We start from the raw sequence: 18,742 nt of genomic DNA, 5'->3' as shown, positions 1-18,742 counted from the left end.
TTTCTCTTTTTCACAGATCCAGTCACTGCCATTCCAATAAAACTTCACACTTTCCTCCGTAGTCAAAGACATCTTCATCAGCCTGAAAAGAAAACAAACCAAACAACGGTAATCACTATAATTCCATACTTGTGGGACACACCTGAACATCACTGGAAGCACTGAGAACTGACCTTTGTTGGGGCATTTGGTGGAAGCATCTATCCTGCTGCCGTCTGTGTCTGTCAACATCACCTGGAAAAGATACAGACTGTGTCAACACTCTGCTGCATTGCCTTCCATACACAGACTACAACTGACCCCTCTATTTTACTGTATTCCAGACATGATATTGTAAAGGCTGTGTCCACAGACACAATAAACACTGTTTCAGGGTCTTCCAGTTGTTACTCAAGCTGCACTTCTTAGTAAAGTGAATACTTTTGCCATTATAATAAAATACAATTAAGATTGATGAACTTTTTTGCCACATGAAACTAACTGTACCCCACTACTTCAGCTTAACTTAAAGGCACATGCTGTTGTAGACGACATTTCACATTAGACCAACTGATCATAACTCGCGCATAAAAACAGGCGCGACACCGTTTGAAATTTGAATGAAAGACCCTTAAAAGAAACACAAAAAAACTAAATAAAACAAATCAAAACACTCCAAACATTTATAAAATAAATTATGTGTATCATTCACTGCCAGATTATGTAGATTTTATTCTAATCATAATTATGGTGGCCAAGTTCCATGTTGAATTTTACACCGTTCTGTCTTTTCGTCACACAGTGATACATTCCAAAGTTCTGTATGTGGTGGCTTGGCGGTAACTAAAACCACACTACCAAAGTGTCTGGATGAGATTTGATCAGGCACTAAAATGATACAAAGCAGGTTTTTATTGCGGACACTTGGCGACAGTCACCTTATTTAGCGTTGCTGGCATGCTTGGCCAAAATTGAAATATGTGTTTTGAGACACATACTAATAAAATTGTTATATCTTTCATTAGATCAGATAAATATTTTATACTGGCGGAATAGTTGCAATTCCTTCTTTAAGTTCATGCCATTAATATTTGCCAAGGTTAAAATAATTTAACACAATTTGCAATTTTCAGCTGTGAACTCGTTAAAAATGTTCAGCTTCAGGTGACTTACATTAAGTTTATAAATCAATCTGTTAAAATCAACACATCGTTTTACACTCATTACAAAGGTTCAGTTAAACCATTTCATTTGCGTCCAATCCGATGAAAATCGTTTCAGGTATCATTTAGAAATCGATAATTGAATATCCAGCAACAAACACAAATTTGCGCAATTTTGGTTCAGCAAGGACCAATTTGCTTGCCTCCGTAAAGTGTCGTCACTGAGGTCCGCGTTGGTCACTATGAACAGCATGATCAGCGCTAGCTGTCGGTTTCCCGGGTGCTGCTGTCAAATACACAGTGAGTGGGTCGCACAGTCCACTGCTTCATCATTCTATTAAGCTGTCTTTCTATTCTTGTTGTCTTTTTCTCTTCTTAACTGTATGATAGTGTATGATAGTTAGTAGTGTTCTATGACCATCGACTATGACCATCAGAACAGCAGAGGAGCTAACTGCAGTCCTGACTATCTGGGCTAGAATTTGATTATAGTGGAGAGTGTCTTGCCCAAATTACATCCCCACTCTCTCGGCCAAGAGGGTTTTAGGACAGTCAGGCAGAGCACTTATTAAAGTTCTGCCCAACTTTTGGTGCACTGAGGAGGGAAACCTGGTCCTGTGCGTTGGAACTCCGAGAGAAGCTCGGGGGACCACCCGCTGCACTGCGGAGGGCAGCAGACTTTGTGCTGCAGACCGAAATGACTACCTGGCAGCATGACCTGGTGGACGCAGAAGGAGAAGGACAGTCAGTATGGTTCCCAAAGGCCAACTAGCCCCCCAAGACTACAGCACTGAGCCAGTGCAATATTGCCTTCTAGTTTGAGAGTCATGGTCCTTTACAAAAGATTAAGCCGTAAATGACTTCCCATTGCAACAGAGAAACCACTGATAATACAGCTCTCACTTTGCTGTTGACCCAACTGTTAACTTGTGTCAATCTGTGATATTCTTAACTATTCTGAATAAAACAATATATATTCGTTTAGATTACGAATCTGTATCATCCAGGCGCAGACAAGCACTCTCCCCCTCTCTCTTTTCCGTTCAAAGCCCACACCCTCTTCACACACCGTGGGGATCCTGTAGTCTCCGATCCCACGTCTCGGATCCCCGTCCCACTCGAATCCCGCGTTGGGCAGGACGTAGCCAGGGCTGCCAAGGAGGGATCCGTCCGTGTCTTCCACCAGAGCCTTCTTCATGCCGTCACAGTCCATGTCCACACAGTCCGAGGGGTTGATCCTCCTGTGTACAGCACGTGAAATACGTAGCTTTCTATTCCATTCACAGTTCTCAGAAACCAAAACTGACTTTCTATGGAGTGGTTGGTCACATTGTGCACAGTAAGCAGGTGGAATATGTAGCTATCTGTTCTATTCATAGTTCTTTGAAAACAAAACAATACTATACTGTGGAGTGGATAATCACCCTGTGCACAGCATGTGTATGAAGCTCGTGAAACACGTACCTTTCCTCCCCATGAACTGTTCAAAAACAACCGACAGACTTTACTGTGGACAGGACGTACACGGGATCATGTGGCCTTGGAATCAGACTTCCGTGAAGGTCACGTGACCCAGCTAAGCACACTGGGGTGAGACGGGAAATACAATCTTGGACATATCGTCTCACTTCCTTATAGCTTTCACTACCAAACCTTGTCAGCGGCCGTCAGCAGAGCAAGGTTGGGAGGGTACCATAGTTCTTTCTGTCCCCAAGCCCCCCTCTCTCCCTCCCTCTACCCTACACACCCCCTCGCCCCCCAACTGTAGAAATCATGGCACTTATGATGATGATGACCTCATACTACTTTGCTTTGCATTAATTGGAATAATATGGCAGATGTCTTGCTAAAAAGTATAGTTTTGCAAAAATCGATGGTTTTGTTTAACCCGGGATAGTGAATCCTTTCCTCATCAAAGACGCTCAAACCAGACTGAGATTTTTATATATTGTGCAATATCACCACAAGGTGAACAATCGTGAAATAAAATATTCATTCATTCATTCATTCATTCCCAAGGGGGAATCTGTGACCCCATAATTTATCAATACAGCAATGCCCTCTATTCTGACCACTGTGTTTCACATCTGCATTTGTTGTTGTTCGTTTCTCAGGACAAAAATAAGACAGACAGATGACAGACAGATGGGAAATATGAAATAACAGATAGGAAGTATGAAATAAAGCTGCTCACCCTAGAACAGGATCATGGAAGAATACTTTGCTGTCAGAATCCACGTCACTAAGGGAGAGGCCACTGACACGCACTGGATGCACCAAGTCGTCATTGTCCTGGTTGGTGGACAGGATGACGTCACGAGAGCCGGCACCGTCACTTGTGAAGTGTTCAAACACCACGTCTGCACAAACACAAAGGCTCCGGGCTGAGAAACGTGTTCTTTGTTCATCTTACCTGCTGTGCAGCACACCTCAAACGCCCCCTCGAGACTTTCCAAAACAGCGTGAGAACGACACAAAACTTTCCCTCTGCTTCGTCTCACAAGTGTTAGAGATTTTCTATTTTCGTTTGTCCAGAGTTATCTCGGGAGTGGTGCTATTTCAAACAATGTCAACAACACCCACAAAGTTGTTGGGCTTTTTTCTTTTGTCATAATTAGTGAGGATGAGGTCATTTGGGAAGATTCAACAATTGTAACAATCCATGTTAGTTTATGCCTGCATGCAAAAGCTATACTCTGCGTTTTCTTTCATAATATACCATAGTGTATTGTATTGTATTGTAATGTATTGTATTGCAGTGCACAACTGATTTCTGTGTGAAATTCAGACATGTCCGACTATAACCATCGGAACAGTAGAGGGGGCTACTGCTGACCAGACTACCTGGCCTGACTTGATTACAGTGGACAGCGTCTCCCTCAAGCTACACCCCAACTCTCTCGGCTGATTGGCTTTTAGACAGTGGGCATTGGGATGGTTCCCAAAGGCCATCTAGCCCCCAAGGTTGTAGCACCAAGAGCTAGTGCAATATTGCCTCCTAGTTTGAGACTCATAGTCCTTCACAAAATACCAAGTTGTAAACGAATTCCCATTGCAGTGGAGAAACTACTGATCAATCATCTCTCACTTTTCTGACGGCCATGCTGTAAACTTGTGTCAGTCTCTATAGGTCTGCATATTCAACTGTGGCCAACCATAGTTCGGCTTCTACTGGAGTTCAAGCGCATGACGCAAGTCGTCATAGCTGCAGCAGGAAAAAGGGGAGCCGCTTACTGTTGATGTTCATGATTCCCTTGAGGGCCTGGTAAGACATGCTGTTGGTCCAACCCTTAGTCGGGGCATCGTTGCTGCCGTTGACAAAGTTGGGGAAGGCGATGGCAGTCCTGCCACATGATCCGTATCTCCAGCCCCGGGCCTGTCCGCTCAGGCGGACGTTGGGGTCACTGCTGTCCAGGCTGTTCTCTGAGCAGTCAAAGCTGGACGTTCTGTAAGGAAGGCAGGAGTGTTGGTCAGTTCACTGGTTTTATTATTATTATTATTATTATTATTATTATTATTATTATTATTATTATTATTTACTTTTTTTATTTATTTATTATTAGTTAGTTAGTTAGTTATCTAGTTATTTATTCATATATGTATTTATTTATTTATTTATTTATTTATTTATTCTATTTTACTTTTTTTTGTACGCCTATAGATGACTTCATCAAGTTTTTGCACCTTACACATATCATTAGTAGTAGTAGTTCTTTGTTTATGGTTTTTTCTTCTTTTTTTTCTTTTTTTTTCTTTTTTTTTTTCTCAAGGCCTGTCTAAGCGCGTTGGGTTACGCTGCTGGTCAGGCATCTGCTTGGCAGATGTGGTGTAGCGTTTATGGATTTGACTGAACGCAGTGACGCCTCCTTGAGCTACTGATACTGATACTGTAAAATCACAATTTCAGCCAAACTGACCACCTGTGAAGCTAATTAAACTGACCACCTGTGAAGCTAACGAAACTGACCACCTGTAAAGCCAACTAAACTGACCACCCATAAAGCTAACTAAACTGACCACCTGTAAAGCTAACTAAACTGACCCCCCCCGTAAAGCTATCTAAACTGATCAGCTGTAAAGACCACCTGTAAAAGTAACTAAACTGACCACCCGTAAAGCAAACTAAACTGACCACCTGTAAAGCCAACTAAACTGACCACCTGTAAAGCCAACGAAACTGACCACCTGTAAAGCCAACGAAACTGACTGACCACCTGTAAAGCCAACGAAACTGACCAACCATAAAGCTAACTAAACTGACCCCCTGTAAAGCTAACTAAACTGATCAGCTGTAAAGACCACCTGTAAAAGTAGCTAAACTGACTATATGTGAAGCTAACTAAACTGACCACCTGTACAGCTAACTAAACTGACTACCTGTAAAGCTAACTAAACTGATCAGCTGTAAAGACCACCTGTAAAACTAACTAAACTGAGCACCTGTAAAGACAACCTGTAAAGCTAACTAAACTGACCACCTGTGGAGCTAACAAAACTGACCACCTGTAAAGCTAACCAAACTGACCGCCTGTAAAACCCGCTGCTCTCACTAGACGGATCCCCCATCCCCACCTCCACCCCCCTGACCCCCTCTCTCACCTGCCGACGAAGACGCTGTCCCTGACGGTGATGGCCTTGTCCTCCATGTCGTGTGTCGTGGAGGAGGGCCCCATGACGAAGAGCAGCAGGCTGGCCCCATTCTCCACGCCCACCAGGTCCTCCACCTCCATGCTGGCTGTGTTGAACAGGTACAGCCCCCAGTCCGCGTTGCGCCAGGCCCGGAAGCCGCTCCACTTGGTGCACGTGCTGCTGACGGCCGTGTCCTCGCCGAAGAGGCCCACGCCCGTCAGGCACGAGTGCACCTCGTTGTTGGTCCAGAGGTCCGAGGTCTGGGTGGAGCAGTCCTGGCCCGGCACGTGGTAGCCCATCCGCTCGGAGCCCGCCACCACGTTGTCCCGCAGCACCAGGTCTCGCGCGTCCATCGCCTCCACGGCGGGGTCGAAGTTGATGTTCTTGGATTCTAGGCGGTCAAGGTAAGCCCCCGACCAGATGTTGAGCGCCATCAGGTTGCCTTCCAGACGCGTGCCGATAGAGTTGGTGTGGATGGCTGTTGGGGGTGTGGGGGTGGGGGTAGGGGAAAGGTCAGTGCCGTGAGAAAGCTGGCGGGTATTGAGCATTGCGTGCTGCTAACAGCCATTGGTGTGTACACAGTATTGATGTGTGTGTGTGTGTGTGTGTGTGTGTGTGTGTGTGTGTGTGTGTGTGTGTGTTTAAAGGATATCAAATGGAGAATCGGGTGTGTGTGTGTGTGTGTGTGTGTGTGTGTGTGTGTGTGTGTGTAGATGTGTGTGTGTGTGTGTGTTTAAAGGATATCAAATGGAGAATCGGATCGTCATATGATGCTGCCCCTTCCCCCTCCTTTCCCAGCACGGTACTATTTCCATGAAGGAGCCTGTCACGCCCCATAGGAGAACGGACAGTAACACCCACCCAACCCAGTGGTAAATGACACAATACTTACCCTGGATACCTACCCATACAGACACCCCAAACCCAAGTCACCTACCCTGGGTACATCCCCCACCCCAGTAACCTACCCCAACCCCAACCCAGTCACCTACCGTGGTCAACCATGTGGTGAATGACGTTGTAGACACAATACCTACCCTGGGTACACACACCCCACTCCAGTCACCTACCCCTGGCTACACACCCCAACCCGAACCCAGTCACCTACCGTGGTAGACCGTGTGGTGAATGACGTTGTAGACACAATACCTACCCTGGGTACACACATCCCCACCCCAGTCACCTACCATAGGTACACACATCACCACCCCAGTAACATACCATGGGTACACCCCCCACCCAGTCACGTACCGTGGTAGACCGTGTGGTGAATGACGTTGCCCGACACCTCCAGGTTGTCCACAGCGAAGACGCCGATGGCGGGAGAGAAGCCGTTGTGGAAACTGTTGTCACGGACGTAGGAGTAGAAGTTGGTAGTGTTGTCGCTGAGCACGTCCACAAAGGCCAGAGAGTAGCGGGGGTCGTAGGGCTCTGTCCACCCCTCCTGACCAGTGTGGTAAAACTCCGTGTCCTCCACCTTGGCAAAACCTGAAAGGGTGGATACATCGTGTTGTGTGGATTTCGTGTTCTCCACCTTTGCTAAAACGTTGGAGGGACATAGAAGCAATAATTATCATATTCTTTTCTTTTTTTTCTTTTTTTCTTTTTTTTCTTCTTTTTTTCACTTTTGTGAAACCTTTGGTGGGCAAAGAAGCAATGCCATTTTATTGATTTTCACTTTTGCGAAACCTTTGGTGAAAATAAAAACAATGCCAAATATATATTCTCTACCTTTTTAAAGCCTTTTCGACAGAAGCATAATTATAATATATATATATATATATATATATATATATATATATATATATATATATATATATATATATATATATATTGGTTTTGTTTGTTGTTTTGTTTGTTTGTTTCACTTGAACAAAACCTTGCAAGGATGAAGAAGGAATACCACATTGAACTTTTGCCAACCTTGGGTAACTAAACGGTATTCTAACTTACAACTTACATCAGCGCTTGTAATTTCTGCATTGAGGAGACAGAGTTAATTCAGCACTACTTCCGGTAACTGTAACCAAAAATATGCAGGGTTTTTTTGGGTTTTTTTTTAGAAAATTTCATTGGATGTACGTGTTATGCAATGGTATTTGTAACCACTGAAATTGTGACATTCCGTTACGTTTTGGGGAAATATTACAGGCTTATGAATAATCAGTAATAATTGCAAAATCATGCACAAATGATATATGCTCAAGAATAATTTGAAGATGTTTTCAGATATAAAAGAGTGAAAGTACGGTAAATAAAAGAAATATACAATATATATATATATATATATATATATATATATATATATATATATATATATATATATATATATATATATATATATATATTAGCATCACGTAAAGAGGCTGGCTATGGGAATGCAGTTAAACAGGACTTACCGTTCCTCGATTCTCCATCGAACACAGTTTTGCCCACGATCACACGGGCGCCAAAAGACTCCTTGACCAGATCCGGGTAACTGCCGCCCTCTATGACGATGTTTCGCGTCAGCAGAGCCACGCGTGACGTCAGCTTCAAGTTGTCCCCTGACGTCAGTGTCTCTGAGTGAGCTGTCGGAAAACATCAACAGTTTATGGTCGGACCGTGTTGATAATATAAACATCACACACACCCATACGTACACACACACACAGCACACACACACACACACACACACACACACACACACACACACACACACACACACACACACACACACTTGTCTGTCTATTTTTCTAACTTTAAACCTTCTCTGTCCTTCTGACTTTCTGTCTCCTTTCCATCTCTCGACTGTTACCTTTACCCGTCTCTCTCTCTCTCTCTCTCTCTCTCTCTCTCTCTCTCTCTCTCTCTCTCTCTCTATATATATATATATATATATATATATATATATATATGTGTGTGTGTGTGTGTGTGTGTGTGTGTGTGTGTGTGTGTGTGTATGTAGCTTTCTCTCTCGTTTTCCCTCTCTCTCTTTTCTTCCTGAATTAAGTTAATGATGTAAGAGTGTCGCATTGCATGTCGTAATCGTGTCAGTATCATATGTAAATTTATTGCTATTTACGCTTGTATTATTTCTGTTGTTGTTGTTGTTCTCGGTAGAATTTTTGTGTATTTCTTGTAATTGTTTATTTCCATATATCTTTTCCAGACCCCCACTTCCCCCATTTCTTCCTTTTTAAATAAAAAAAAAAAAAAATTTCTTCTCTTTTTTTATGAGGGCAGGATGTAAAAAAGCTGTATAAGCTTATTCTTTTACCCTCAATAAAGATCATTTTGACTTGACTTGACTTGACTTGACACACACACACAAATTAGCTCACAAATCGGCACAGACAGAAAAACTGACACACACACACACACACACACACACACACACACACACACACACACACACACACACACACACACACACACACACACACACACACACACGTGCGCGCGCGGCCGCAGCAATTCACGATGCAAAGAAGAAATAGTTGACTCAAACACGACGATTGTAAACATCCAGATAATTTGATGACAGAAGTGCAAACATAAAACCGTGACTACTTGATTCATCAATGACATGTTTGTTCTGCACATAGCAGCTGGTATGGTCTCACCACTGAACTATAACTGTACTGCACACAGCTGACTCACCAGTATGTCTGTACTGCACAGAACTGACTCACCAGTGTGTCTGTACTGCACACAGCTGACTCACCAGTATGTCTGTACTGCACAGAGCTGACTCACCAGTGTGTCTGTGTTGCACATACCTGACTCACCAGTGTGTACTGTACTGCACACAGCTGACTCACAAGTGTGTCTGTAGTGCACAGAGCTGACTAACCAGTGTGTACTGTAATACACAGAGCTGACTCGCCAGTATGTCTGTACTACAAAGAGCTGACTCACCAGTGTGTGTACAGACCTGACTCACCAGTATGTACAGACCTGACTCACTAGTGTGTACTGTACTACACAGAACTGACTTACCAGTATGTCTGTACTGCACAGAGCTGACTCACCAGCATGTCTGTATTGCACAGAGCTGACTCACCAGTAGGTCTGTACTGCACAGAGCTGACACACCAGTGTGTCTGTACTGCACACAGCTGACTCACCAGTGTGTACTGCACTACGCAAAGCTGACTCACCAGTATGTCTGTACTGCACAGAGCTGACTCACCAGTGTGTACTGTACTACACAGAGCTGACTCACCAGTATGTCTGTATTGCACACAGCTGACTCACCAGTATGTCTGTACTGCACAGAGCTGACTCACCAGTATGTCTGTACTGCACACAGCTGACTCACCAGTAGGTCTGTACTGCACAGAGCTGACTCACCAGTGTGTCTGTACTGCACACAGCTGACTCACCAGTATGTCTGTACCGCACAGAGCTGACTCACCAGTGTGTCTGTACTGCACAGAGCTGACTCACCAGTATGTCTGTACTGCACAGAGCTGACTCACCAGTATGTCTGTACTGCACAGAGCTGACTCACCAGTGTGTACTGTACTACACAGAGCTGACTCACGAGTGTGTCTGTACTGCACAGAGCTGACTCACCAGTGTGTACTGTACTACACAGAGCTGACTCACGAGTGTGTCTGAATTGCACAGAGCTGACTCACCAGTGTGTACTGTACTACACAGAGCTGACTCACGAGTGTGTCTGTACTGCACAGAGCTGACTCACCAGTGTGTCTGTACTACACATACCTGACTCACCAGTATGTCTGTACTGCACAGTATGTCTGTACTGCACAGAGCTGACTCACCAGTGTGTCTGTACTGCACAGAACTGACTCACCAGTATGCCTGTACTGCACAGAGCTGACTCACCAGTGTGTCTGTACCGCACAGAGCTGACTCACCAGTATGTCTGTACTGCACAGAGCTGACTCACCAGTGTGCCTGTACTGCACAGAGCTGTTCAGCGTGATGACGTTGCCGGAAACAGCCGTCAGACGGAAGGTCTCTGTGTGCCAGGCACTAGAGTCAGTCGTCGTCATCATCACCTCGTCCCCCACAGACCACGTCACCGAGTCCTCAAGGGTCAAGGTCGTGTCACCCGGGTTGGCCGTGCTGGCGAGGCGGCTCCACTTTACGTCAGGCTTGACCCCGTGGAGGTCAAGGCCACCATACACAGCTGTCAAAGAAAAAAAAAACACATTTATTGTTCGCCTTTAAAAGAAAGTGACCAAAATAATTATCAGTTATTGGATACAAAAGATTTTAAAGAATCATAGGTTCTTCAAACAGGAATGAGACAAAACGAGACAAAACGAAACGAAACTAACAAAAATTGTTTACAACCGTGGAAACGAGATACATAATTTACATGATATCTTCTATCCAGCCCTGGGACATAAAAGATAGGGTGTATGTGTGTAATATAAACCTTTTGAAAAGGTTGACGATACAAGCAAACCTTGGTTATTAAACACAATCGACTTCAAAGAATCGTAGGATTTTTAAACAGGTACGAGAGGAAACAGTACGAAACGAAACGAAAATGAATTTTTAATCAACCATGGAAATCAGATGAGCCATTGAAATGTTTTCTTCTCCACAGTCCTGAGGCATAAAAGATATGACGAGAAGGGCTGACACGGTATACCATTTAAGCAAACCTTGTTTGTTTGTTTTTTTGTTTGTTTGTTTTTTGTTTGTTTTTTTGTACTTTTTTTTTCTTTTTCTTTTTTTCTTTTTTTTCTTTTTTCTCAAGGCCTGGATGGATGTATATAATAGATGGATGGGTATAATGGATGGATGAATATAATGATAGATGGATGGATGTAATGATGGATGGATGGATATAATGGATGAATGGATATAATGATGGACGGATGGATGTAATGATGGATGGATATAATAATGGAAGAATGGATATAATGATGGATGGATGGATATAATGGATGGATGGATGGATGTAATGATGGATGGATGGATATACTGATAGACGGATTGATACCGTGATGGATGAATGGATATAATTATGTATGGATGGATATAATGGATGGATGGATACCGTGATGGATGGATGGATGTAATGATGGATGGATGTAATGATGGATGGATATGATGATGGATGGGTGGATATGATGATGGATGGATACAGTGATGGATGGATGGATGTAATGATGGATGGATGGATATAATGATGGATGGATGGATGTAATGATGGATGGATGGATGGATATAATGATGGCTGGATGGATGTAATGATGGATGGATATGATGATGGATGGATGGATATAATGATGGATGGATGGATGTGGGTAAGTATACACTGGAAGAACCTGACGTGGTAGAGACACCAACACGTGACTCATCACAACACACACTCCCCAGCAACAAACATTTTAGATACGATGCTTGCCCTCTGTCACGGGCTTCGGTTTATATCAAAATAACACAATGGGGTTGTTAACTTCAAACTGGGTCAGGAAGCAAAGGTAAGTCAATGCTATAGTGGTGTAAAACAGGCTGCAACTGTCCTTCTTTGTTATGTGAGAAAAAACGGTCCTTTTAACCTAACCCCTGTATGTCGACTGAGGTCGCCTATCGCAGGACACTGTCAAGTCGACTGAGATCGCCTATGTGCGGTGAAAGAGATAGTGTTTGCCAATGAACTTATCACTGTGCTGTAACTGAGTATACAAAATCAATCAGATATATCAAGAGCACTAGCACGTAATACACGACCACCAAAATATTCCTTGGTCAGATATCTGTAAAAACAAACAACAACAAATGAACACATGATTAAATAAATGAATAAATAAATAGATACATACATGAATAAATAGATAGATAGATAGATAGATAGATAGATAAATGATTAAATTAACAAATAAACGAATGAATGAATGAATGAATGAATGAATGAATGAATGAAAATGAAAATGAAAATAAAATAAATAAAGACCTACCGATAAATTTCGATCCCAGTTCGACACCACTGGTGGTAGGATAGTCAGGGGTGGAGTGATTCCCCCTGAGGATGATTCTGGCCGTTCCGTTGAAGGGCTCCTGCTCCCAGCCAATCACCAACCGCCCATAGATGATGATGTAGTTCACGTCCAGGGTGAAGTCCAGAGAGGCGTCTGGAGCAGCCGACAGGCCTCCCTCTATGATGAGGAAATCCAGAGGAGGGATGTCTTCGTCGATCACCAGCCATTTGTCTGGAACAGGATAGAAAGAAAATATGATAAGTTCCAAACAACCATCGCCTTTCGTTTTTTAAAAGGATTTTTGTTGTTGTTGTTATGTTTTACTTAATAGCAAAAACAAACAAACAAAAAAACCCAAACACACACACACACACACACACACACACACACACACACACACACACACACACACACACACACACACACAAATGCATAATTTATATCATAACAATTCGTAAAAAACAAAAAAGTACAAAAAGCAAAAAACAACAACAACAACAAACAAACAAAAAACAAAAAAACAAAAACAACCCCCCCCCACCTGCCCCCACCCCCGACAAATGTTAAAATATGAATAATAATCAGAGGAAATTATAGAGTAAACGTGTCCAGCAAGATGGCTTAAGAGTAGTTCCGATCTATGACGCGCAGCCATTTCTTCTGACAAACACACGCCTGCACACACACACAAAACGTCTGCAATTGTGCGCACGACGTCCCGTAAACACCAAAAGTAGAAGAAGAAGGAGGAGGAGGAGATTAAGAAGAAGAAGAAGAAGAAGCCTGATGATAATTCTAACAACAACAACGACGACGACGACACAACCGCCAGACTGACCGGCCGGAATCGTGACGTTGTCCCCTTTCACGGGTTTGTGGTCATCGTTGAATGCCCAGGACGACTGGGCGGACCACGGGATGGCGTTGTCCGGAGTGATGTCCACGGTGGCCAGGTCAGGCGGAGGGACACAGTTGTCATAGTAACAGCGGTAGGCCCGGAAGTCCACTTTCAGATCGTTGTCGTAAATGTGAACCGCTCGCTTCCGACGATCCGGCATTCTCTTGACTGTGGAGAAAAGAATGAATCGATAAGTAAACAAACAAATCAATCAATCAATAAATCAATCAATGAAAAATATTTTAAATAAGCAAATGAAATTATATGTATTCTTCTTCTTCTTCTTCTTCTTCTTCTCCTTCTTCTTCTTCGTTTGTGGTGTACAACTCCAAAGTTCACTCGTATGCACACGAGTGGGCTTTTATGTGCATGACCGTTTTTACCCCGCCATGTAGGTAGCCATACTCCGTTTTTGGGGTTATATATATATATATATATATATATATATATATATATATATATATATATATATATATATATATATATGTGTGTGTGTGTGTGTGTGTGTGTGTGTGTGTGTGTGTGTGTGTGTGTGTGGTGTATGTATATGTATAAACAAGTAAATGAATACATAAACAAAATGAATGAATGAATGAATAAATAAACAAATGAATGAATATATTAAATAAACAAACGAATAAATAAACAAAACAAATAAACAAATAGATAAATCAATCAGAAGTCAGTCACCACTCTTAATGTGGATTTCCTCTCGGAAGTGACCTACTTTAGTTCAGTAAATTCATTCAACACTGCCATGATGGGGCCTCTAAAGTCGTTTCATTCACACACACACACTATTTCCATGTTCCTGGACATACATAAACTGCAGGCAAAGGCAGCTAACTTATACAGCATTTCTTACTGTGTTCACACTTGTAACTTTGGAGGAAATAGTATGTATACCGTTCGATTTGGGGATATTTTCTGCGTGTTTCAGCACCAATAATGACTTGGAAGGCTGCTGACGCTGTACACTCTCTCTGGCTGAATGGGTTCGAGTTCACAACAAACGTAGGGAATACACTCTAAAATCATGACACACGCTGATCTCGGGTGTGGCAGTGAAGAGGTTAGTATCATGGCAGAATGGCTAAGACGCTCAGCTGCCAATACAAAGAGTCCGTGAGGGTCTGGGTTCGAATCCCGCTCTCGCCCTTTCTCCCAAGTTTGATTCGTCATTCGAATGAGACGACAAACCGAGGACAAACCGAGGACCTGTGTGTAGTGCGGCACGCACTTGACGCACTGACACAGACCACACAGCAGTGAGGGTGTTGTCCTCTGGCAAAGAAAACTTCTATGGAAGAAATGTACTCCGATACACACATAAACATAATAAGCATGCAGTCACAGCCTTGCTTTAGAGCGTGTTTGGTTACGCTGCTGGTCAGGCATCTACCACGCAAATGTGGTGTAGCGTTTGTATAGTATGGCTTTGCCCGAACTCAGGGGCACCTCCCTGAGAAACTGGAATAGGAATTGAAATGGACAGCGCACTGGGACTCACTGTAATACGTCATCTTTCCGGTGTCTTCATCGTAGTACCAGTCCCCATGCTTGGCAGCGGCAGGTGTGGGCAGGGAGTCGGACATGTCAATCTGGGTGTCCTGCACGTACAACCTGTCTGGTTTGCTGGCCTTCTGGGTGATACACACCGTGTCTCCAACCTGTGGACAGAGATTCTGCCTGTGAGTCATTCATCTTCATTTGACTGACATGGATATACAGTGTCTCCAACCTGTGGACATAGATGTTGCCTGTGTATCATTCGTCTTCCTTTGATTGACATGGATATACAGTGACTCCAACTGTGGACATAGATGTTGCCTGTGTATCATTCGTCTTTCTTTGATTGACATGGATATACAGTGACTCCAACTGTGGACATAGATTCTGCCTGTGTATCATTCGTCTTTCTTTGATTGACATGGATATGCAGTGACTTCAACTGTGGACATAGATGTTGCCTGTGTATCATTCGTCTTCCTTTGATTGACATGGATATACAGTGTCTCCAACCTGTGGACATAGATTCTGCCTGTGTATCATTTGTCTTCCTTTGATTGACATGGATATACACACCATGTATCCAGCCTGTGGACAAGCATGCTTGTGTATTCTTTTTTTTTTTTTTTTTTTTTTTTACGTTTGAGCATCGTCAGTTTCATTTAGCATAATACAATATCCAGCCATAAAACAACAGTGATAACGAACACGATATATGCCACTCTGTGTGTGTGTGTGTGTGTGTGTGTGTGTGTGTGTGTGTGTGTGAGTGTGTGTGTGTGTGTGTGTGTGTGTGTGTGTGTGCGTGTGTGTGTGTGTGTGTGTGTGTGTGTGTGTGTGTGTGTGTGTGTGTGTGTGTGAGTGTGTGTGTGTGTGTGTGTGTGTGTGTGCGTGTGTGTGTGTGTGTGTGTGTGTGTGTGTGTGTGTGTGTGTGTGTGCGCGTGCGTGTGTGTGTGTGTGTGTGTGTGTGTGTGGTACGGGTGGTCTGTCTGTGGGTGCTTCCAAGTCCAGATCGCCAAACTGGAAAAAACAAAAATGTCTTTACATAATGTATGTACATTAATTCAACTATTTTTCCGTTTCAAAACATACCAACTATTTATGATCAAAGAAACATATCTTACCACACGCGGAAACGCGCGCGCTCAGATGCAAGCGCCGCGCCAGCTCAGAATACACACTTGCGTGTCTGTATAATATGAATGTAGCCTGTGCCTCAGACACGGTATAGTATTCGCCTTTCTTTGATTGACATGATAAAACTTCTATGACGCCTTCCTCGGGTCGGAGGACCAAGATCTAAGTGCTGTACTAAACACGGGAGTCATTTGCACAACAGGCTGCCTACCTGGGTACAGCCCACTGACGGCAGCCTTTAGGCGCCCGTCTTCCGTTTCCTGAGTCCGGCTTCAGTTACGTGCACAAGATACATGTATGCTTCTAGACATGAAAAATGTATTGCTAATGTACGTTTGCTTGTTAGATCGTGTGGGCGTTCTGTGTTTGTTGATTTTTTTGTCATCACTCTTGTTATCTATATGGTATGTGTAAAGGATGTGCATGTATAATGTTCCACTGCCCCTAGGCGCCACATGAAATAAACTTCATGCCTTAAAGAATCACAAAGACTCACCTTGTATGCTAACACACATGTCAGCAAAAGACCAACAACAACAACAAAAAAAAAAAAGAAGAAGAAAACAACACTAAAATGAATCAGTATCAGTAGCTCAAGGATGGGTCACTGAGTTCGGACAAATCCATATACGCTACACCACATCTGCCAAGCAGATGCCTGACCAGCAGCATAATCCAACGCGCTTAGTTATGCCTTGAGAAAGAAAAAAAATTCAATCAATCAATCATTCAATGATAATCTAATAAGCTCGTCAAAGAGATTACAGTAAAATATTTCACAAAGTATACGGGTCAAGGTCAAGGCAGACACAACCACTCTGCAACATCACACACTTCCTTTCATATTCATTCTTGCACTGCTTGTTTCACAGACCACCTTGCAAAGCCAAGCAACTGAACTCAGTAAACCACCGAGCTGACTAACAATCCTCAGCAACCAATTTCAACAGAAACAAACTCTCATACACGTAAAGCCCACTCGTCTACATGAGAGTGAACGTGGGAGTTGCAGCCCACGAACGAAGAAGAAGAAGAAGAAGACGAAGACGACGACGACGACGACGACGACGAAGAAGAAGAAGAAGAAGAAGAAGAAGAAGAAGAAGAAGAAGAAGAAGAAGAAGAAGAAGAAGAAGAAGAAGAAGAAGAAGAAGAAGAAACCAAACAAAATAAACCACACGAACAAAGCAGAATAATGAACCACAGGTTCTTACATCAAACTGGTAGTAAACTCCATTGTAGCTGATGTTGCCAATGTGACCTGCATTCTCGAACTCCATTTCGTAACACTCTCCGTCCACGAGGTCGAAGGCCCAGCCATCCGGGTGGGATATACGTTTGTCGGTGAATGGGGAGCTGGAGGTGCCGTACTAGAACACACACACACACACACACACACACACACACACACACACACACACACACACACACACACACACACACACACACACATTACGATCTTTTTCATGGGAACATCAAGTCTGTCAATTTCAAGATGTTATCTGTTACTTGCATAAGGTTTGATGCGCAGTCCAATAGGACATTTGTCATACTAGGTATAGTAGTTGTTTTATAGTTATAGTAGTTGTTTGCTGTCAACTTTTCCAACCATTTTGCTTATGTTCTTTTTTCTTTCCAACGTTAAAATTCACACACACACACACACACACACACACACACACACACACACACACACACACACACACACACACACACACACACTCATGCACGCACAAATACACAAACACAGAAACACACCGACACACACACAAAAACGACACACAGAAACCCCCACCCCCACACATACAAACGAACAAAAAACAATCACATGCACGCACAAATACAAAAACACAGAAACGCGCACACACACACACACACACACACACACACACACACACACACACACACACACACACACATCAAGAAACACACCCACCCAAGGCACAAACACACACACACACTCTCTCTCTCTCTCTCTCTCTCTCTCTCTCTCTCTCTCTCTCTCTCTCTCTCTCTCTCTACCTGGTTCTTAAAGAGCACGTTCTTGAACTGCAGCGAGGATGGCAGGATGTTGTTGAAGGAGAAGCGGTGGAACTTGACGGAGCTGTCACACACACTGCCCGGCACTCCGGACACCGACATCTCCGCCACGTTGGCCGTGCACTTGGAGGGGGGCAGGGTGGGGGTGGTGGGGATCACCTTCTGCCCCGCCCCTCCCGTCAGCGTGCCGTCCTCGTCAATGATGACGCCTTCAGACTCCCACTCAAAGTGCACCTGCACGTCACACACAGTGTGTGCCAGACATTAGAGAGTTCAGTCTGGCTCTCTTCAAGACTGGGCATCAGACTGCAGGATTGTTGAGCATAACAATATCTTAAACATTGGCAGAATGTATCGCATCAAACACACATCATCTCAAAGAGCGCCTGTAGGCCATATAGTGCCAGACGTAGAGGTCAGCCTGGCTTCCAGACTGG

General features: G+C 43.6%; 1 protein-coding gene across 2 annotated transcripts in view; it reads right to left on the bottom strand.

The window, feature by feature from the left end:
* The window catches only part of LOC143277690 (fibrocystin-L-like), a 132,119-nt gene that overhangs the window by 20,884 nt on the left and 92,493 nt on the right, over positions 1 to 18,742 (bottom strand). For both annotated transcript variants that reach the window (XM_076582610.1, XM_076582611.1), the window contains 13 exons: positions 18,288 to 18,539; positions 17,480 to 17,635; positions 15,130 to 15,289; positions 13,560 to 13,787; positions 12,701 to 12,952; positions 10,672 to 10,914; positions 8,171 to 8,341; positions 7,023 to 7,259; positions 5,742 to 6,249; positions 4,377 to 4,588; positions 3,337 to 3,502; positions 2,212 to 2,383; positions 174 to 234 (listed from right to left, as the gene is read on the bottom strand). In XM_076582610.1, the coding sequence (XP_076438725.1) occupies positions 174 to 234; positions 2,212 to 2,383; positions 3,337 to 3,502; positions 4,377 to 4,588; positions 5,742 to 6,249; positions 7,023 to 7,259; positions 8,171 to 8,341; positions 10,672 to 10,914; positions 12,701 to 12,952; positions 13,560 to 13,787; positions 15,130 to 15,289; positions 17,480 to 17,635; positions 18,288 to 18,539 (2,818 nt within the window). The remainder of the gene's footprint in view (positions 1 to 173; positions 235 to 2,211; positions 2,384 to 3,336; positions 3,503 to 4,376; positions 4,589 to 5,741; positions 6,250 to 7,022; positions 7,260 to 8,170; positions 8,342 to 10,671; positions 10,915 to 12,700; positions 12,953 to 13,559; positions 13,788 to 15,129; positions 15,290 to 17,479; positions 17,636 to 18,287; positions 18,540 to 18,742) is intronic.

The sequence above is a fragment of the Babylonia areolata genome, chromosome 34 (genome assembly GCF_041734735.1).
Source record: "Babylonia areolata isolate BAREFJ2019XMU chromosome 34, ASM4173473v1, whole genome shotgun sequence".
NCBI lineage: Eukaryota > Metazoa > Mollusca > Gastropoda > Neogastropoda > Buccinidae > Babylonia > Babylonia areolata.
This window is presented reverse-complemented; position numbering and strand designations above follow the sequence as displayed.